The sequence below is a fragment of the Phyllobates terribilis genome, unplaced genomic scaffold, assembly GCF_046119375.1.
Source record: "Phyllobates terribilis strain yellow unplaced genomic scaffold, ASM4611937v1 Scaffold_10__3_contigs__length_209671492, whole genome shotgun sequence".
Taxonomy (NCBI): domain Eukaryota; kingdom Metazoa; phylum Chordata; class Amphibia; order Anura; family Dendrobatidae; genus Phyllobates; species Phyllobates terribilis.
In genome coordinates, this window is record NW_027362770.1 from 69,101,697 (window position 1) to 69,124,475 (window position 22,779).

The 22,779-nt window shown below is 42.7% G+C and overlaps 1 protein-coding gene across 1 annotated transcript in view; it reads left to right on the plus strand.

Moving 5' to 3' along the window:
• LOC141164394 (ankyrin repeat and KH domain-containing protein 1-like) overlaps positions 1-22,779 on the plus strand; it is a 200,983-nt gene that overhangs the window by 166,947 nt on the left and 11,257 nt on the right. Inside the window, exons 27-32 of the mRNA XM_073649568.1 lie at positions 834-977; positions 1,055-1,204; positions 6,994-8,444; positions 14,158-14,325; positions 14,653-14,895; positions 15,778-15,950. Coding sequence (XP_073505669.1) covers positions 834-977; positions 1,055-1,204; positions 6,994-8,444; positions 14,158-14,325; positions 14,653-14,895; positions 15,778-15,950 — 2,329 coding nt within the window. The remainder of the gene's footprint in view (positions 1-833; positions 978-1,054; positions 1,205-6,993; positions 8,445-14,157; positions 14,326-14,652; positions 14,896-15,777; positions 15,951-22,779) is intronic.

The window sequence follows — 22,779 nt, forward strand, 5'->3', positions numbered from 1 at the left end:
AGGGTGGCACATGTTAAGGAGCTGAAACTCCTAAACCCTTCATCCAATTTTAATGTGGATACCCTCAAATGAAAGCTGAAAGTCTGAACTTCAACTGCATCTGAATTGATTTGTTTAAAATTCATTGTGGTAATGTCTAGAACCAAAATTAGAAAAATGTTGTCTCTGTCCAAATATATATGGACCTAACTGTACATATTACAGTGGAAAACCCCTCTGTAAAACTAGTCCTGAAATGCTCTTATACATGTAAAATATCAAACGCAGCAGGTACTCTCCCTCCGGAGTCTAGTGCGGGCTCTCTGCCTCTGCTCAGGTCTCTGTTTTTGCTGCAGCAGTGACGTCCTGACTACACCACAGAGCTTAGAAACTCCCGCCGTCCACATCAGCATAGCCGCTGAGCTCGGTGATTGGCTGTAAGCTGTAGTCGTGACATCACCAGAGCAGTGGCGGACAGCCAGCGCTGGATCCTGGGAGGATGAGTACTGCTATGTTTTATGTGTATGCAATATACAAGCGTTTTGTGACCAGTTTTGTAAAGTTGAAAACCCCTTTAACTTGCAAAGCTACATCAATCAGCAGCTCGACTGACAATTGCAATTCACACTGCACAAATGTTCTCATGCTTTTGACTTTTTTGATCACATGATTAAGAAATTTTACCTTTTTAGATATAGTCTTAAATTCCTTTTTATAGTTAGTGGATTGGTGGCTGTTCGACGGCTGTGTATTGTATTATGCAATCAGTAACCAATTAGTACTCTACATTGTTAGGTCTAATGTGGAAATGATTTACCCTGAACTTCTAATTTTTATAACTTGCATACATATAGAAGTGAAAATGATTCGAGCAATAGGCCGCCCTCATCATCCAATTACAAAGCCCCTCCACTTACATTACCGAATCTGAAGCTGAACACGTGTAGCCCTAAAAGGGGACAGCGGAGAGAAGAAGGTTGGAAAGAAGTTGTTAGGAGGTCAGTGATTTGTCACTTTTTTTTATACATATATAAATGTTTTCAGTCTTTTAGTAGAGATTATTGTCTCTTTACAGATCAAAGAAGCTGTCGGTTCCTGCTTCTGTAGTATCTCGTATAATGGGGAGAGGTGGATGTAATATCACTGCAATTCAAGATGTCACTGGGGCCCACATTGATGTCGATAAACAAAAAGATAAAAATGGAGAGCGAATGATTACTATAAGGTATTTTATGGAGGGACTTTACTATGTATTGAATATATTACATCATAAGTGTACAGTGGTCCTTGACGTTACCATGTTTGTACTGAAATGCCCATTGTAGGCTGAAACTTTGTAACATGAGACCCTAAGTATATAGGAAAAAAAATGTTATTGGTTCCGAAGCTTCCAAATCTCCATCCTAAAATAATTAAAAATAAAAAATGATAGAATTATAATTATAGAAAATTAAGTAGGTAATAAAAATATATCTTCTTTACATATAAAAATTAGAGCTGCTTAGATCTCAAAATGACTTTGTGTAGAGGACTTGAGCTTCCTAGGGGTCCAGTATGGGACGCCTTGTACAGGAAACATCAAATGGAACTTTTCTAAATATGGGTAACGTCCTACACTACATGTTGTACCACTCTACTTAAGTCATCACCAAAAGTTTAGACTGTCAGACTTTTTTTTTCCACAAAGTTTGCTGCTTCAGTTTTATAGTGGCAATTTACATTAACTCTAGATTATTATGAAGAGTGAGCAGATGAATTGCAAATATAAATCAGCCATTTATTAAATCACAAAAATCTGAGAGATTGAATTGCTGTGAAGAAAGCTTCAGGGCACCCAAGAAAGTCCAGCAAGTGCCATGACCATCTCCTAAAGAGCATTTAGCTACGGGATAGATTCAACACCAGTGCAGAGCTTGCTCACGAATGGCATCAGGCACAGTGAGATGAAGGCTTTTAGAGGCTGACCTGGAGTCAAGAAAAGAAGGAAAGAAGCCACTTCCATGCTTGTTTTTCTTGAAGTGAATTACAGGGATTGTACTATAAATTACTGGGGTAAAGATATTTTTTCTATGATTAAGCCCTCTTCAGTCTGCTTGAGATATCTGGAAGAATTTCTGAAAAAAATGAGCATTACCAGGATTACTCTGTCATGCCAATAGTAAAGCATCCTGAGAACATTCATGCGGGCAGTGGCTTTTCATACAACAGTGGGCTCATTCACAAATTTTAAATAACACTGCTATGAATAAAGATTGGTATGTAATGTAAAAATCCCCCAAGATCAAAAGTGATAAGTGGCTCCGTGAATAAAACATTGAAATTTTGGTTTCATCGCAAGGAAACTTCAAGATCTTAATCCCATTGAGAACATAATCGTCAAACAGCAAGTGGATAAACAAAAACACAAATTTGAGATAAATTCCCAAGCACTAATTGGGTAAGTATAGGCTGTCATCAGTCAGGATGTTACCCTGAAGCCAATATCCATTCCAGGGCAAATTGCAGAAATCTTTGAAAATTAAGGATCAGCTCTAAATACTGACTTTACATAAACTTGATGTATGTCAGTACAAGCGTAAAAACTTGTGAAATTCTTATAATGGTACTCTAGTAATCAGAGAAACATCTAACTACAAGGTCTTCTAATCACCAAAGCAGTAAACTTTGCAAAAAATAAATTTTGTCAGGCTCAAAACTTAACCATGACTGTAGAGGTGTCATTAAAAGGCTGATCTGTGCTTGAACCTTAGCAATGCCTGTGTCTTACCTATGAAATGCTAATTGGCTTCATATTTCCAGTAAAATGGACACACCTTCTCATTTAAAGATTTTTCTGTATTTTCATGACTTTTAAAATTGTACATTCACACTGAAGGCATCAAAACTATGAATTAACACATGTGGAATTATATACTTAACAAAAAAGTGTGAAAAAACTGAAAATATGTCTTATATTCTAGGTTCTTCAAAGTAGCCACCTTTTGCTTTGATGACTGCTTTGCACACTCTTGGCATTCTCTTGATGAGCTTCAAGAGGTAGTTACTGGAAATGGTCTTCCAACAATCTTGAAGGAGTTCCTAGAGATGCTTAGCACTTGTTGGCCCTTTTGCCTTCCCTCTGTGGTCCAGCTCACCCCAAACAATCTCGATTGGGTTCAGGTCTGGTAACTGTGGAGGCCAGGTCATCTGGCGTAGAACCCCATCACTTTCCCTCTTGGTCAAATAGCCCTTACACAGCCTGGAGGTGTGTTTGGGGTCATTGTCCTGTTGAAAAATAAATGATGGTCCAACTAAATGCAAACCGGATGGAATAGCATGCCGCTGCAAGATGCTGTGGTAGCCATGCTGGTTCAGTATGCCTTCAATTTTGAATAAATCCCCAACAGTGTCACCAGCAAAGCACCCCCACACCATCACACCTGACTGCTTTGCACACTCTTGGCATTCTCTTGATGAGCTTCAAGAGGTAGTCACCGGAAATGGTTTTCACTTCACAGGTGTGCCCTGTCAGGTTTATTAAGTGTGATTTCTTGCCTTATAAATGGGGTTGGGACCATCAGTTGTGTTGTGCAGAAGTCAGGTGGATACACAGCTGATAGTCCTACTGAATAGACTGTTAGTTGCTTTTTTCTTGCCATAATACAAATTCTAAGTAAAGAAAAACGAGTGGCCAGCATTACTTTAAGAAATGAAGGTCAGTCAGTGCGAAAAATTGGGAAAACTTTGAAAGTGACCCCAAGTGCAGTTGCAAAAACCATCAAGCGCTACAAAGAAACTGGCTTGCATGAGGACCGCCCCAGGAAAGGAAAACCAAGAGTCACCTCTGCTTCTGAGGATAAGTTTATCCGAGTCACCAGCCTCAGAAATTGCAGGTTAACAGCAGCTCAGATTAGAGACCAGGTCAATGCCACACAGAGTTCTAGCAGCAGACACATCTCTACAACAACTGTTAAGAGGAGACTTTGTGCAGCAGGTCTTCATGGTGAAATAACTGCTAGGAAACCACTGCTAAGGACAGGCAACAAGCAGAAGAGACTTGTTTGGGCTAAAGAACACAAGGAATGGACATTAGACCAGTGGAAATCTGTGCTTTGGTCTGATGAGTCCAAATTTGAGATCTTTGGTTCCAACCACCGTGTCTTTGTGCGACGCAGAAAAGGTGAACGGATGGACTCTACATGCCTGATTCCCACCGTGAAGCATGGAGGAGGAGGTGTGATGGTGTGGGGTGCTTTGCTGGTGACACTGTTGGGGATTTATTCAAAATTGAAGGCATACTGAACCAGCATGGCTACCACAGCATCTTGCAGCGGCATGCTATTCCATCCAGTTTGCATTTAGTTGGACCATCATTTATTTTTCAACAGGACAATGACCCCAAACACACCTCCAGGCTGTGTAAGGGCTACCTGACCAAGAAGGAGAGTGATGGGGTGCTATGCCAGATGACCTGGCCTCCACAGTCACCAGACCTGAACCCAATCGAGATGGTTTGGGGTGAGCTGGACTGCAGAGTGAAGGCAAAAGGGCCAACAAGTGCTAAGCATCTCTGGGAACTCCTTCAAGATTGTTGGAAGACCATTTCCGGTGACTACCTCTTGAAGCTCATCAAGAGAATGCCAAGAGTGTGCAAAGCAGTCATCAAAGCAAAAGGTGGCTACTTTGAAGAACCTAGAATATAAGACATATTTTCAGTTTCACACTTTTTTGTTAACTATATAATTCCACATGTGTTAATTCATAGTTTTGATGCCTTCAGTGTGAATGAACAATTTTCATAGTCCTGAAAATACAGAAAAATCTTTAAATGAGGTGTGTCCAAACTTTTGGTCTGTACTGTATATAATTATAATGTATTTTGTAATGGCAGTGAGATGTTGTCCTACATGCTTATAATACAGCTTTATCCTGTGTGTTGCCTGACTAGATTCTTCAATTGAGGTTCAAGTACCTGACATGACCTTTAAAGACGCACTCTTCCCATGAAAATGTGTATCCTCTTAATATATTGCAGTCATCATATTATATTGCACTGTGTACTTGCAATCAAGGCCTGAGAATCCGTTAGCCAACCCACTAACTCGTCAATTTCCCTGACTCATGACTCCGACTCCACAGCCCTGCTTCACTACTGAGCATGTACATAAAGTGCAGCACAGATTTATCTCCGCTAAAAGCAGAGATCCTTAGATCAGGAATAGAACAGACCTGTATAGGACACTTCATAACTTTCCCAAATTATTATGAAAAAATTTACAGCACATCCTGCATTGAACTACTTAACCCAATTTATTATATATTTTCGGAGTCTTTCCATTTTATACCAACTCCACCAAAATGGGCACAGACTCCGACTCCACAGCCCAGCTATTGCTGATTTCCCTTTCTACTCAGCTAGTTCTTCTCTTTTCTCTGATCTATATAGAAACAGGAGTATCTTGTCCCTGCAGAAATCATTCCCCTCTTCAACTCTTGACCCAGCTGCTGCACTCCTTCCCCTGCCGGGCACTTCTGCAGTGACTGACTCTTAGAAGGATTCAGCTAGTCCTTTTTTAATCACGTGATGTAATAGACCTAATGATAGAAAAGAGAAGAATTAGCTGAGTAGAAAGGCAAAATGAGCAATTGCAGGTACAGCTATATAATATGATGACTGCAATATAGCAAGAGGATAAAAAATTTGATGGGAGGAGGAGCGCTTCTTTAATTGGTAAATTGGAAAGCAAAAAAGTGGATTCACTGAAGCTGGATCTAAATGTAATATTTGAAGCAAGTTTCTGGTGTAACTGTAAATTTATGCAGTTTTAGTCATGTCATGAATGAATATTTTTATTCAGCTAGACTTAATTTTTACCTGTCGGATAGCTAGTTGTAAGCAGCCACAACCTTAGTCCCATTGGTTATGGAGGCCATGTAAGTTACTTTCATGCTATAGCTTCCTTCTGGTGCCCTTAAAGGGAACCGGTCACGTCCTAGCTACCTTCTACACTGCCCCCATAGCGTTGTTAGTAATGCAATGTGCATCACTAACGAGCTTTTTCCATTTTCAATTGGTGCAGCTATAATGATTTTATAATCTTTAGTATAATTAGATCCTGCCTGCTCGTTCAGTCATAGGGGTGTGCTTGTCATATTCAGTCATGGGCGGGCGCATTATTCACTCACTGCTGGAGCCACCCATCTATTTGAATATTGCTCCAGGAAAGCGCTAATATTGTGAGGCGCAGGCGCACTTGTAGATGTCCTGCTGCCTGTGCAGTGAGGCTGTGTGATTACCAGCTTCACTGCGCATAAGTTATGTTTCCCGCGCGTGGTAGCTGGTAATCACACAGCAAGCGGGCGGACATCTACCAGTGCGCCTGCGCCTTACAATATTAGCGCTTGCCGGGAGCAGGATTCAAATATATGGGCGCCGCCAGGAGTGAGTGAATGCTGCGCCCGCCCATGACTGAATATGACAAGCACACCCCTATGACTGAACGAGCAGGTAGGATCTAAGTATATTAAAGATTATAAAATCATTATAGCTGCACCAGTTTTCATGAAAACGGCTTGTTAGTGATGCACATTGCATCACGAAGAACGCTATGGGGGCAGTGTAGAAGGTAGCTAGGACATGACAGGTTCCCTTTAAGAGGTCAGACTTTTAAGGCATGTAGTGTTGGATTCTAGATTGAACAAAAGTTCTTGTTGGATCAAAAAAGAACAAGAAAATAAAACGCATAAAATTTCTAAATTTCAGTGATGTGCTAATACTGATTTCTCTTCTAAATTGATAGCATAGTGTCTATTTAATCCTAACCTAGGAACACTTTATTGGTTATTTCTATTTAAGCCTGAAACAGAAAAGATCTGATGCTCAGTCTCATTAATGCTTTGATATCCTTTGTGGGGTTTGTGCATTTTCTGCAGTCGTCAGGCGCTAGAGACTTGCACAGTGAGTGTTTATATATGGTTATTGTATGTTAATCACCTATAAATTTTTATTTTTTTTTTTTTTTTTTTTTACCTCAGAGGTGGTACAGAATCCACAAGATACGTGGTACAACTGATTAATGCCTTGATTCAAGATCCTGCAAAAGAACTTGAAGACTTGATACCAAAGGGACTGATTCGTGCTCCCAAGACACTAAGTTCTTCATCTGGGGCAGGCAATGTGTCTACCAACAAAAGTCCTTCTTTTATGTCTAGCACAGCAACATCTTCTATGGCTAGAGTTTTGACCTCTTATCAGTCTCCAAAACAGACCAAAAACATCCAAGAAAATTTGCACCTCCCTTTGCATGGACCCCTTCCTATGTCTTCTAGCCATCCACAATTTGCGCTTCTAACAGCCCAACCCATGCAACCAATCAGACACCCTCACTTACCATTTACCCAGCTTGGAGGCTCTTTTAGACCATCTCCCTGTACATGGGGACCATTTCCTGTGAGATCAAGTAGCAAAATTATTTCTCCAAAACATACATTGCAAGAAACTGATAAATCTGCACAGACTGATGAATCCTTATTTGGAAGTTCAATTTCTACCTCAAAGTTAACTGATATTTCTCAACATTCAAGCATAAGAGACAGCCCTTCATCCATCAGGAAGCAGTTATTCTCTTGCAACCCCAAAACCAGCAATGGTGTGCCCATATCCTCTAACACAACAAACAAATATACTTCAGTTTCTTCCATGTCATCTACAACCACAAATGATGTGGTAAATACTAGTGCAGTCTTTGAGGGGCAAGCAGAAAACAACTCAAATACAAAAGGTGTTTCTACAGTCCAAAGAACAGTGCGCCCATTGGATCAGTCAACAGAAATCCGCTCCTCATCTGGGGTGAATTGGCCCGATAATTGCTCATTTACAAGTGACCAAATACCATTTTGTCCCTCATCAGCACATAAAAATGTGAAGGAGGAGACCTTTTCGGGTACCATGTCAGATAGGAATGAACCAAAGGTTGCTGTTTATATGACTGAAGCTGCTGCAGAACTTGACGACAATTGCAGAGTTCCACAATTTTCTAATAAGCCATATGCATTGCATAGGATGCAATATAGGAGTCCATTAAACTCTATGATCCCCTCAAAACTCATTCACCAGGATGAACATGCTCTCTTTGTTACAGATTCTCAGTCCAGTAATATTCAAGATTCACTCCCCCAAGCAAATATCAAGTCAACCCTTTCAGCTCAGTCTATGAACAATTCCCAAGTACATCTGAATTTGACAAGTACACAGTTGCCACCACCATTCGTTCCTGCACTTAACAATCAGTTTTCCAGTCACATTAACCAGGTACCAAGCGGTCAAGGTTGGGGAGGATGTCATTCATCTGGAGAAACGACTAACCAGTTCCTAACTGACCAAACACCTGGTCCAGATACCACCATGCTTGAAAATTTTCACTCTTTAATTGTGAATAATCCACCTGGTTTCAGATCTCCGCAAAGACGCTCATCTGGATCAGTGGGTAAGATTTTATATCCGCCGAGAACGCACTTTTGTCCCTCAGCAGCTTTGACAGCAATCTTGTCTGTCTGGTATATATGTCATGTGATAGTCAAACATGTCTGAAGGTCACTCTTCTGGCATTCAATGGACACAGTATGAACCTAGTAATCACTGAACTGCAACATTACTACCAAGTACTCCACAAAACTTCTAATAACCTTTTTATCCCATAATTTATAGTTTAAATGATTATTCACATTTAGGGTATGTGCACACGATGCAGAAATGAAGCAGAAAATTTCTGCATCATTTCTGCATCTCCCTGGCAGAAAAAACGCATGCAGATTGTGCATGCGTTTTTCCTGCAGAATACATGCGGATCCACATGCAGATTCACATGCGTTTCCGCATGCAGATTGACAAGCGCTTTCCAGGCGATTTTAGCATCACCTGGAAAGTGCTTGATAACTAGGTCACACTATATAAATCCATGCAAACAGCATGGATTTATACAGTGTGAACCGAGAGAGTGTATATACTTACCTCTGATGGCCCGCGCTGTCCTGCTCACTCCGTTCTCCCGGCTGCCGGCAACTTTGAATTGAAAGACCTGCCGACGTCAGCGTCACGTGACCCGTCACATGACTCTGACGTCACCGCAGGTCCTACAACTCACTGCAAGTGCCGGGAACCAAGCGGGAGCGCTGTGCGGGCCGACAGAAGGTAAGAATACATTTATTTTTTATTTTATTCTTCTTTTTACAGCTTTTTTAATGGTACCTGGGTGTGGCTGAGACTCTCCTCTCCTCCACACCCGGGTACCATCCGCACATTAGAACGCACCAATTACGCAAGTACAAATGCAGTCTTGCGGAATTGGCGCGTTCTAATGCAAGTCAATGGCGGCGAAATCGCCGCGTTTCCGCAAAATTAATTGACATGCTGCGGATTTTTGACCGCAGCGTTAACGCTGCGGAAAAATCCGCATCATGGGCACAGCACATGCGGATTTCCATTGGGGAACATTGCTGCCCTTCTACCATGCGTTTTTCATGCGTTTCCGCGGCGTTTACGCAACTGCAAAAACGCCGCGGAAACGCATGAAATACGCATCGGGTGAACACAGCCTTAATGTAGCAAATATATAGTTATCAACATAATACAATATTTGCAATATATACAGTGGTGAATGGGCTGTTATGTTCACACGTTGCACGTTTTGCTGTGTTTTTATGCAAATTTTAAGCTGTACTTCATAGTACCAGCAAAAGCTATGAGATTTCAGAAATCTCTTGCACACACATTGGTTATTTTTCCTGACTGAATTGGAAAACTCCTGTGTTTCTTGAAAACTGCAGCATGTCACATCTTTCAGCGTTTCTTCACCCATAGAAAGCAATGAGTAAGTGCAAAAACGCAGCAAAAAGCACAAGGTACTGCTGGGTTTTTAGTGAAAAGCAGGTACAGCAGTATGTGAAACCAATTATTTATTTTTATTTTTTTCGGTTCACCCTCCTTCCCCCCTCCCCCCTCCCCCCCCCCCCCAAGTTTAAACCATAATGTCTTGGTCTCATCACCTGAGAAGGCAGTTTAGGATTATTACAATTTTTAATTAGGATTACTACAGTTTAATTAAATTAGTGATATGTGCAAAGTGAACATTGGCTGACCAAGGTGTGAAATTGAACAATACCTGACCATCTCAAGGGCTTTTCAAAGTGTAAAAGTAAAGGGGGGCCTACAAACTCAATGCTCTGCCAATGTCATAGGTAAGCTATTCCTGACCAATTCATCTCCCCCTGCTGTTACACCTGTAAATCTGTATTTTTTTCATTAACTCGTATATGAACTTTTTTTGTTCAGAATAGTCACTATTTTTTCAGACATAAAAATGTTTTTCCACTAAATAATTTGATCAAACTGCCTTTTTTTCCAAAAATGTTTTTATGGTTTCACATGTGTCTTCCATTGGTTACCTGTGTTCATGCTTCTGTGGTGGAAGCAAAGCTTAACTTTGGGATCCTGAAAAAGGCAGCAAAACATGCTTTTTATTAGCCGCTTCTTTGCTGCCAAGAGAGCAGGTGTTGCCTGCGGGAAAAAAACATAGCAAAAACACATGTGAATATAGCCTTAAGGTTTCAGAGGGCAAATAAACCCATTATAGATTTCATAACCTATACCAAGATCTGTTAACAAAAGCAATCAGATTTGGCAACAGGAAACTTAACTGCATAGAACTACAGGAAAAAATTATGGTACCCCAAAGTTCGAGGAAGTTCACCCAGCTTTTTTACATCTTGCCAAATTAAAAAAATCAGGGGTATGATGAAAAACAAGGTTCATTTAACACGCAAACTTACCGTATATACTAGAGTATAAGCCGACCTTTTTCAACACGGTGTTTTGGACTCAAAAAGCTCCCCTCGGCTTATACGCGGGTATATACTCGAGTATGTAGAAATTCCGGTGGGGGGGGGCGCGGCGGCGGAGGAGGAGCGGGGCACACGTAGTAGCCGCTGCCGCAGCTACCACGTGTGCCGCTGCTAAAAGGAAATTAATATTCACTCTTCTCCGCGCCGATAGTCCCAGTGTGGAGCTGAGTGAATATGCCGGCAGTTCACCTCCGCATCTGAGGGCGCATAGTAGTGACATCATACACTGCTCAGATGCTGACATGAGCTACTGGCAGACAGGATGCAGTTGTGGAGCAGAGAGGAGGAATGAAGGTGAGTTTAAGGCTATGTGCCCACGATGCTGAAATGCTCTGGATTTTTCCTGAGCGTTTCTGCATCTCCCTGGCAGAAAAAAATGCATGCGGATTGTACATGCGTTTTCCTGCCAGGGACATGCAGATGTGAAGCATCACTTGGAAAGTGCTTGTCAACTTGGCTACACTATATAAATCCATGCAAACGGCATGGATTTATATAGTGTGACCCAAGAGAATGTCAAAAAATAAATCTATACTTGCCTTCCGATGACCCCCGGAGTCTTGCTTCGCTCGGTGCTGACTGCCGGCAGATCGCGGTACACTGAAGGACCTGCCGACGTCAGCCTCGCGTGACCCGTCACATGACTATGACGTCAGCGCAGGTCCTCCAGTCCATCGCGATCTGCAAGGGAGGAGGAGTGCAACGCGGGCCATCAGAAGGTAAGTATCATATTTATTTTTTATTTTATTCTTTTTTTTTTTTTTTTTTTACAGTTTCTATGGTACCAGGGTCCTCCCCTCTAGACCTGGGTACCATTCGCACATTGAACGCATGTATTCCGGATGTGCTTATCTAGTGAAGCGGAATACATGCGGTCTAATTCAAGTCAATGGCGGCGAAAACGCAGCACTTCTGCAAAATAATTGGTAGTGCTGCGTTTTTTTCCGAAATGATAATCCGCAGCGGAAATTTTCGCAGCATGTGCACAGCACATGTGGATAATCATTGGGGAACATGGCAGGCCTTCTACCAAGCGTTTTTTTTAAGCGTTTCTGCAGCGTTTTTGCTGCTGCAGAAACGCTTAAAAACCGCATCGTGGGCACACAGCCCAAGTGTTTATTTTTTTTGTGTGTGCACTGATGGGAGTGTGCCATGCATACCAGGATGGGGAAACTTACCAGTAGCTGCTGCATTTCCCACCCTAGGCTTATACTCGAGTCGACAAGTTTTCCCAGTTTTTTGTGGTAAAATTAGGTACCTCAGCTTGTACTCGAGTCGGCTTATACTTGAATATATACGGTAAATGCAAAATATTTAGTAGGGTTTAACTAAAATTATTTAACTGCTTGGCTTCAACAGCCTCTGTGTGTCACTGTACATAGCAATAAACCCTGCCTTCAAACACGCTGACTGATTCACTGTTTACCTATGTACTGTGATGCATATAGACTGTAGAAACTAAACTGTTCACATTTTTTAATGAAGCCCAACTGAAAAAAAAATTATCTAATGCATGCATTTTAGTAAAAAGTGCCCTGAAGCAGTCTCTAACTTTTAATCCTTTCCATCTGAGTCAGTTTTCATTTTTGCGCTTTAGTTATTTCTTCCTCTTCTTCGAAGAGCTATAACCTTTTCTTATTTTCTCGCCAACATAGCCATATGAGGGCTTGTATTTTGTGGGGTGAGCTGTAGTTTTGAATGGCGCATTCTTTTCCCACATAGAAACATATTGAAAACCGTAAAATACATTCCTCAACATTGTAATTGCAACACCAAGAAGGAAAAGTCGATAATACAGAAATCGCAGGATAGACAATAAACATGTTAATAATATGCAAACAATATTAAAAAAAAATGGATACAATTTTCAAAACATCTCCTTTTATTCAGCAGAGAGTGAGCGCCACATGCAGAAATACTCACTTGCGTGCCTTGGCATGCTATCAGGGAGGTTATTATCAGTTGCCTGAGGAATGTCGTGCCCTGCTGAATGCACTTGGGTACACAAATCCTCAAGATCCACTGCTGGAATCTCCCTTTTGAAATTGCCAACAAATGATGCCCCAGATGTGCTCGATGGGAGACAAGTCCAGGGATACTGCAGGCCATGGTAATACATTTAGGGCATGCAGTATGCGCACAGCAGCATAGCCAAATGGGACCTGGTGATGTCGTGTTGAAAAATGGCTCCTTGGACACTTAAAAGAATTGGCCGTAGCACTGGTTCCTCCACCAAATCACTAACGCCGAGCTGTTATTCAAACCCCTGTAGATAAAAGCAGATTTCCCTGAAATAGATCTTACTAATGTTTCCAGTTTTCATGTGTTGTATTGATTTTATGAAAATAAAAATGTAAAATGGTTACTCTTTAAAGTCCCAATCCAACAATTTTTGTTTTATTTTTATTTCACTATCCATTAGCTATCAGTAATGTATGCACAGTTAATGCATTAAAATAATTACCGGTCAATGTCCTCTACCTTTTTTGCACTGTTCTGGTCCCAATCATCCATTGTGACTGCATCGCTGTCTTGCCCGCTCACACTGCTGACCATTACTTTGTTTTTTAATGTTAGGCTATGAAAGCCTTCTTCTGCGTACCATAGAATTACATTCAGAAAGTGACTGCTGGTCACAAGGAGGAAGCCGTAGTGAGCCAGCTGGTCACAACTGCAGTTACATGCTTCAGGAGACAACCAGAGCCATGTTAGAAAAAGCACTGAACATATATTACTGATATAAAGGATAGTGAAATAAAAAACAAAAATAAACTGCTGGATTAGTACATTGTGTCACAAACACTGATTCCTGTTTCTGACCATTTTGTTTTGTTGGCCATGACTTCCTCCCTACGCTACTTATATATGCTCCTTTAATAACCTTCCCGTTTTGTTGATACTAATATTCCATTTTACATACAGCTAACTGGAAATTACTAACCTCTTTGACCACAATGTGGATTTCCACAACTATTTTTTGCAGGCCCATCAATGCGGTAAGTTCTGTAAGCATTTCCTTTTAAAGAGGTTGTCAACTACTTTTATCATTGATGACCTATCCCTAGGATAGGACATCAATGTCTAATTGGTCTGGGTCCGACACCCGGCGCTGCCGCCGATCAGCTGCTCGGTGTCGGTAGTACCAGCCGGCAATTCCAAATTGCAGAGCTGCTTCTTTTTTTTATCGTGGCCACAGCTGGATACTGCACATGCACCTCCTATTGAAATCAATTGATCGGTATTTGAGCTTCACAGTTGTTCTGTAAATGTGGTGTTGTAAGCTGTTTATTTTCGTTCCAGCATCCTTTGATTCTGACAACTCTTTGCCCATTTCGGCACCATCAATGAACAGCTTGGAAACCAATCTCTATGCAAGTCAAACATTTTTGCAAGGACATAATGTTTGCTCCCCTAATTTTGGTAGACAACACTTTTCACCGCATCCTTGGACTAATTCTTCAAATTCATGTAGGTATTACATTAGGGTCATGATTTTTATTTACAAATTATAAAGCCATATTTAAAGGGAACCTGTCGCTAGATTCTTGCAGCTAAAACAGAAAAACAATGGGCAGCATGAATCCGAGCCTGAATGTGCGATTGCAGCTTGGATTGTTTTACTGTAAAGTGCTAGGTTTTTAAATCTACCTGGTAGCAATCACACAGCCAGGCTCTGATTCATGCTGCTCGTGGTTTGGGCAGCATGAATCTGACAGGTTTCCTTTTAAGATGTAATTCTTAGTCCTGCTAGTAGACCTTTCTTCTAGCTACATTTAAGCATTGTCTATATTTCAGGTCACTCTCTTGGTCCATCAGCTCTGTCTGGCTCTACGTCTCCACTGCCATCGTCAACTGATCCTCAGTTGTCAGGCCCAATACAGCCAATAAACTTTACTAATGATCGCAAAATACCACCTCCTATTGGAACAGAGAGGCTAGCACGAATTCGACAGAGTGGCTCTTGTGCCGTTGGGAACACCTACTCGACTTCTGTTGGACAAAATGGTATATGGTCATTTGGAGTCAACAGTGAGCCAGGTATGAATTTGAACAATTACAAAATGTTTTAAGTTCACAGCTTTTCCCAAATCACCAGCAAATATTAAAAACAAAAAAAATGACTTTGCTTGCCTCTTGTTTCCTTTATTGATGGGCTGATATGATACAGTGGTCCTCTCGGGCCTGGTTTCCAGATGGCCAGAATGTGCAGGCTACAGTGGTCATGTGCCATATTTATAGCACCTATTGTAGCAGAATTCTCTCGGAGAACTGATCAAGTTGTGCAACAATTTTACAACCTTACATAGTTGCACAAACATTTTTGGGATTTCTGGCATTTACACAATGTCCAGCAACTCTTGGGTGGTGCTTAGCAAAGTGGTTTGTGGTTGAGTGTGGCCAACAAATTCATAATTTACTCAACTGATGTGGCATGAATTTATGATAGGAATTTAATCTAGTGTCTGGCGCATCTTACTCCAGCAGACCCTTCATTTAGACTGGTATGCAAAACGGTCTTAATGAGTCTGTGCTGTTGTCATACCTGGTGCTGGGTCTAAAGGAGAAAGCGCAGGGAATCTTAGTGAATACTTTGTGATGAACTGACTTTTCAGAATCTTTCTGGTTTAAATGATGGCTCTAGCGTTCATTTGGAGACCGTAAGAGCCACCAGCAGAATACGTGTGGCACTAAGGAAGTGATATATGAAATCTAACAACTTGCTAGCTCTTTCACTGGTGTTCATTACCTTGCATCTGAAGAGTTGGCTATTTTAATGCCTTCTACTTGATGAATGGAAACCAATGATTTCTTTAGGAGCAATAGTCTGGTTTATAACTTTTAGAAACATTTTATGGTTTTATACAATGTAAGATCTTTAATGTATGATTGCTGAAATTATTATTATTTTTTTTAACATAGAAGTGTTTTCTGGGTGGTCTCAGCCAGTCATGAATGCCCAAGTATTCCATCAACCTCAACCAGAAAACTCTGTGTTTTCACTACACCAGTATATGGAAAGGGATGAATATGGAGTATTACATCCTTCCACTGGGTTCCATCGACCAACGTCAAGCACTGTTGACTTTTCTAAAGTAAGTTTGTTTTGTAAGTTTTCCCATTGACCACAATTGAGTGAAAACAAAGATATTTCATCCATATTCAAAGCAGCCACTTCCCTACTACCAGTGAATGTAGAGGGTACAATGTGGTAACCATTGCTGAAGCATTTTATATATGGGTACAAGCAGTTAAATAAGGGAGGGATGAAAAACTACAATGTAATGTAGAGGTAAGATGTCTGTTACTGGCTAACCAGAGTCCTTTTGTTCTAGATCATAAGTTTTTAAAAGGTCGTGAACCCCATGAAGAGATGTCCAGCATTTGCAAAAGGCTAAAGTCCAAACAGCTTTATTTTAAGTTTATTAAAAGTATGCATCATAAACATGTTGAATTTCTCTAAAAACCCCCAACGACAGCACACAGGAAGATGTAACCCCACCTTAATAGGGACAGGAAATACAAAGAGGTTTAAATAGCCCCTCCCGCTTCCTCCCTCCAGTGTTATTTCCTGTCCCTATCAGGGATGAACAGGTCATCCCCGGTGTGCTGGGCCGGCGACAGGCACTGGGGGAAAGCTACTAGCCGGGCAGCGGAGCATCGAGCGGTCTTTACCTCTCCTCCTCAAGGCGCTGCTCCCGTCTCCTCCGGATTCGGGACCCCCTCCTGCAGTCCGCGCTCTCGGACAAGGTCTGCAGGATCTTCTGACTGGAGGCCTCTCTGAGCTCTCCGGTCCATCTCCTCCTCCTCTCCCCCGCTGGATGCGTGGGCGATGCCGGCTCCAGGATGTGGAGCGCACTCCGCGGTGCCGAAAGTGACGTCGGGCGGTGGATGATGTCACTTCCGGCAATTTGCATTCCACTGTGGACCGCATCAAAAAGCTATGGGGGAAAAAGAGCAGAATGCCGCCGGTGAAAAGAAATCTTCACCTGGACACCGGGGGAGTAGCCCTCTAAACAGAGGGAGGCGCTGGTCTGGTCGCCAATAAAAGGAGCCCTGAACAGGAAGACATCTAGAGGTAGGGCAAAAGCATGTCTGTTGAAGCTTCTTGCTCTGCATCTGTAGAGCCCAGCGCCGGTTCGGTCACAGTAACTGGTAGTCCATCTCCCAGATGCAGGAAAAAATGATTATAGCTCCCCTCCCCTTCTCCCCTCTCTTGTAGGGGGACAAGGAACCTGCAACTGGAGTAAAAGTTAAACCGTCACGCAGATGTCCCATCTGTACAAAAAACTATCGTCCTCCCATGGAAAGCCCCTATGCAAGGACTGTACGGAGAAGATGATCAGGCAGGAACAACCTTCCTTAATGGAGGAGATAAAGGGGATTGTATGTCAAGAGATCAAATCCTCCTTAGCCTCGGTCACTCTCCCTACGCCCTCACCTAGTCAGGGTTCTACATCTACTCCCTCAGCAGCCAAAAAGAGGAAAATTAGCCCGCCAGAGGGAGGGGAGGAAGACTCTCAGGAGATGTATATCTCGGAAGATCTTCCAGAGGAAGGTGAACTAAGACCAACCCCTGATAACTCCCAACGAGAGACATATTACTTTCCATCAGATAGCTTGGAGGAACTCCTCATGGCAGTAAGGAGAACTATGGAGGTCGAGGAAGAAAAAGTGCCCCAAACAGTACAGGATCAGATGTTTGGGGGGCTACGTTCCAGGAAAAAATTAGTGTTCCCTATACACCAGAGTATTAGGGACTTGGTCTCAGAGGAGTGGGAATCTCCAGAAAAGAGATTAAATACCCCTACAGAGTTAAGGGATAGATTTCCTGTAGACAATGAGACGGCAGAATGCGCTTGTCTGAAGTCCCAAGAGTGGATATCCAAATTGCACGAGTAGCAAAGAAAACCACACTGCCCTTTGAAGATTCCTCTCAATTAAAAGACCCCTTGGAACGCAAAATGGAGGGACTACTCAGAAAATCCTGGGAGACCTCGGCAACACGCAGTCTCTACGGGCGTAGCTCGATCAATGGCTCGTTGGCTAGATCAACTGGAGGAACACCTAGTTTCAGGCACCCCCAGAGAAGACATCTTGGCATCCCTACCGCTTCTACAGAAAGCTACGGGATTTTTAGCAGACTCTTCTGCAGAATCTGTGACAGTGGCGGCAAGAGCATCTGGGCTATCAAACTCTGTAAGATGGGCCCTATGGTTGAAATCCTGGAACGGCAACGTGGCATCAAAAATTAAGTTGTGTTCCATCCCCTTTAAGGAGAAATACATGTTCGGGCCAGCCCTAGATGATCTTCTAGAGAAGGCCTCAGACAAGAAGGCCCTCCCGGAACCTAGGAATGTGAGGAAGAGGCCTTTTCGTCTCTCCCAAGAGCAGACCCCTCAATATAGGGGTAAAGGCGAAACTGGACAATGGAGCTACCAAAAACGTAGGAGGCAAAAATCTTTCTCTCCCAAAACCAACATCAGAACAGACCATGACGTCAGGACAGTCGGGGGCCGCATCTCCAGTTTTCTCCCTCAGTGGAAAGAAATCTGCTCAGACCCACGGGTCCTGAGGGTTGTCGAGTTCGGAGTAAAAATAAATTTCTCCTCCTATCCTCCAGAGAGGATAAGATTAACACCGCTCTCCTCTGAGTCGTCAGGCCACCATGATAATCCGGTCTTACAGACCTATTGTCCTCAGGGGTGATATCCCTGGTTCCTACAAGAGAGATAGGCACAGGACATTATTCCAGACTCTTCCTAATAAAAAAACCCAAATGGCTCACACCGCGTTGTAATCAATCTAGGGCCACTGAATCCATATATCCACTATCAACGATTCAAGATGGAATCCATCAGGTTGACGGTCCCCCTGATAGGACAGGACCATGTCATGGCCACAATCTACCTCCAGGATGCATATTACCACATCCCCATACATCCACTTCACAGGAGGTTCCTAAGATTCGCAGTGGCTCAGGGGGATCAAATAGTCCACTATCAATTCAATGTTCTCCCATTTGGAATTTCATCAGCCCCGTGAATATTTACAAAAGTCATGGCAGAAGTCATGGCTTATATCAGGGGTCAGAACATTTCAATAGTACCATACCTCGACGACCTGTTAATCGGGCCCTCAGTACCAGTACTCCGAGGATCTGAGTGGTCAACTGTAGATGTTCTATAGTCTCTGGGCTGGTAAGTGAACCAGAAAAAATCAGACCTGGTTCCCTCCATGACAAAAACATTTCTAGGAGTACTATTGGGTTCCCACAGCCAGATATCATTCCTGCCCAAACAAAAACAGGTCATGATAAAAGCAAAAATCAATGTCCTAAGGAGCAGAAGATTAGTATCATTAAGAGACTACATGTCGGTCCTCGGGTCTTTGACCTCCTGTATGCAGATGGTGGCCTGGGCTCAGTCGCATACCCGAATATTACAGACGCACAGCCTTACAAATTGGGACTGATCCCCCACGGTCACAGAACAGGAGAATCCCTATACCTCCATGAGTAAGGACCTCTCTATTCTGGTGGCTGAACGGAAAAAATCTGAACTGAGGAGTACCATGGATCCAGAATCCGCTGGTAACCATAAAGGTGGATACCAGCGAAAAGGGTTGGGGAGCCATGCTCTCCCAAGAGCTATTCCAGGGTATATGAACCAAAGAGGTGAGCCAACGCTCATCAAATTTCAGAGAACTAAAAGCCGTAGAGGAAGTCTGCAGAGCCTCTGGTCCAGAAATCTCACATTCAGATATTTTTAGACTATCACCACGGTAGCCCACCTTCGTCATCAAGGGGCACAAGATACGAAAGCTTAAAAGCAATCTCGGCAAGAATATTCTTCTGGGCCGAAGAACATCTAGCCTTGTCGGCTCTTCATATCAAAGGTTCAGTCAATATCCAGGCTGACTTCTTAAGCAGAACAAAGATTCATCCAGGAGAGTGGAGCCTAAACCCAGACGTCTTCCAGATGTTAGTCGAGAGATGGGGCTATCCAGAGGTAGATCTCTTCGCCAGACACCAGAACATGAAAGTACCTCAATATTTCTCCCTGGATCCAAACGGTCCTTGCCTGGGCGTGGACGCATTCGCTTACAAATGGGAATTCAAACTAGCGTATGCCCCTTTCCCCCATTACCTATCCTTTCAAAAACCTTACAGAAGATAAGGACCGAAGGGACCAGAGTAATCCTAGTGGCCCCTCGCTGGCCAAAAAGAAGTTGGTTCGGAACGTTAACCAGTCTGAGTGTGGAGAGCCCTCTAATCCTTCCTCCCATCAAGGATCTCCTTCTCCAGGGACCGATTCACCATCCGGATCCTGAGAGACTACACCTAACTGCCTGGCTTCTGAATTCCTGTTATTAAAAACAAGAGGCCTCTCAGAGAAAGTCATCAAAACTCTCCAGAAGAGCAGGAAACCTGTAACGAACACCATTTACTATTAGATCTGGAAAACCTTCTTAAGGTGGTGTGCACCCACTCGCCCAGACCCTCATAGGGCTGATGTGGCTCAGATTCTAGACTTTTTACAAGAAGGTCTGAACAAAGGTCTCAGACCTAGTACTCTTAAGGTCCAGGTAGCGATGTTAAGTTCATACTTCGATCAAAGACTAGCGGAACATCAGTGGGTGAGAAGATTTATGACAGCAGCCACCCGCATCCACCCTAGAGTAACCGACCTGGTTCCCGCCTGGGACCTTAACATTGTTCTGAAAGGGTTAACCCTTCCACCCTTTGAGCCCTTATCAACCATAAGACTGGACAGGCTGACCTGGAAAACGGCTTTTCTGGTGGCAATAACTACAGGCCCTTTCGGTCAACGAACCCTACCTGAGAATCCTGGAAGATCGTCTAATTTTCCAACTTGACCCTTCATTTCTACCTAAGGTGGTCTCAAATTTCCACAGATCTCAGGAGATAATCCTTCCATCTTTTTGTGACAACCCAAAAGACAAAAAAGAGATGGAATTCCGCACTCTGGACGTTCGGTGAATAGTACTGCACTATCTTCAGGAAGCAGAAGAAGGAAGGAAAGACGAGAACCTATTTGTCCATACACAAGGTCCAAACAAAGGAAAGAAAGCAGCAAAATCCACAATAGCCAACTGTATTAAGAGAGTGATTACGGAGGCTTACCAGATCCAGGATCTACCTCCTCCAGCAAAGCTCAAGGTCCATTCTACAAGGGCGATATCTGTCTCCTGGGCTGAAAAAGCCAGCGCATCCATCAAACAGATTTGAGGGCTGCCACATGGTCCTCAATTCCTACTTTCTCCAAACACTACAGACTAGACCTAATGTCTGTTGGAGATTTAGCCTTCGTAAGGAAGGTCCTTCAGGCTATTGTCCCTCCCTAGTATATCTTTGGTATACCTCCTGTGTGCTGTCATGGGGGGTTATTAGAGAAAATAGAATTAGACTTAGCGGTAATTCGGTTTCTAATAACCCACCACGACAGCACGGGTAATTCCCTCCCCCTCGCTTATTGTTTCTACAACAGCTTGATCAGTAGAAATAAAAATATTAATTTGAAGCATCTATACTCTTGTGGTCCTTTGTAATAACACTGGAGGGAGGATGTGGGAGGGGTTATTTAAACCTCTTCTTATTTCCTGTCCCTATTAGGGTGGGGTTACATCCTCCTGTTTGCTGTCGTGGTGGGTTATTAGAAACCGAATTACCGGTAAGTCTAATTCTATTTTTTGCATCGCTTCCTGAACATAGACCCCGATTCATTAAAGCAATTACGCCAGAATTCTGTTGTAAATCTCTTTGAAAAGTTGCACATTTTTTGCTCAACGCGGGGTTGCAAGTTAAAAAAAAAAAAATAAAAATTTACGCCATTTTCATCCAGCTTTGCCAAAATGGGTGATGATGGGATTGTGACTCCACAGCTCGTCTAATTTATGGCTAGCTGCAGTGTTCCTTAAATAACAAATCTTATTCCAGTTACTGACTGGCGTAAAATTTGTGGCTATGCGCAAATTGACTTCTAATGAGGTGATGCGCACTCATTAAAAGATGTGCACCTGTTAAGAATCGAACACGTCTGACTACAACATGCCTTCAAGACCAGGCATGAGCAAACCTTGTGCACGTGGTTTTCAGATGGGAGTCTTTGCAATTTTATGTTGAGAAGCATTTAATTTATTTTCTTATTTGTTACACAATTTTTAGATTCTGTTTTTAACAGATTGGTGAACCTCAGACCATCTTTGTTTCTGAGACACTGCCACTCAACATCCTCACTTTAAAAATTTACCTTCCAGCTGTTTTTTATTTGTATTACTTACTTTTCCTGCCTTTTGTTAACCATATCTCAACTTGTTGAGATGTGTTGCTGCCATCTATTTCTAAGCGAGTTAGGCTATGTGCACACTGTGCGTTTTTTATACGTTTTCGCGGCAGTTTTTCTGTGCGGAAATGCACCAAAAATGCTAGGTAATATGTCTGCCAGCTAATGCAGTGACAATCCTGATGTGCTGTGCACATGATGCGGAATTTTCCGCTCAGGATTGTCATTACATAAATATCCGCAGCATGTCCATTCTTTGTACTGCAGAAACGCTACAAAGAATGGTACCTTGGCCGGGGAAGAAGAATCTCCAACCACAGCTCCTTCTGATAACAGCGAGAGCGGCGCGGCTGAGGGGAGTAGTAGTCTCCTCAGCCAGGGGCGTTCATAGAAGTCATGGGGCCCCATAGCAGAAGTTGTAATTTGCCCCCTCCACCGCCCCCGCCAAAAAATAATTGTTGGTATCACAGAAAAGCATATCTCACAACATCCCAGCCTTTACATAGTAAAAGTGCCCCCCAAACACAGGATGATACCCCCATGGTGAATTCCTCCACATGCACAGTATAATGATCCTACTGTACCCCAGCTCAACTCCCTAGGCAAAGTATGGTGACCC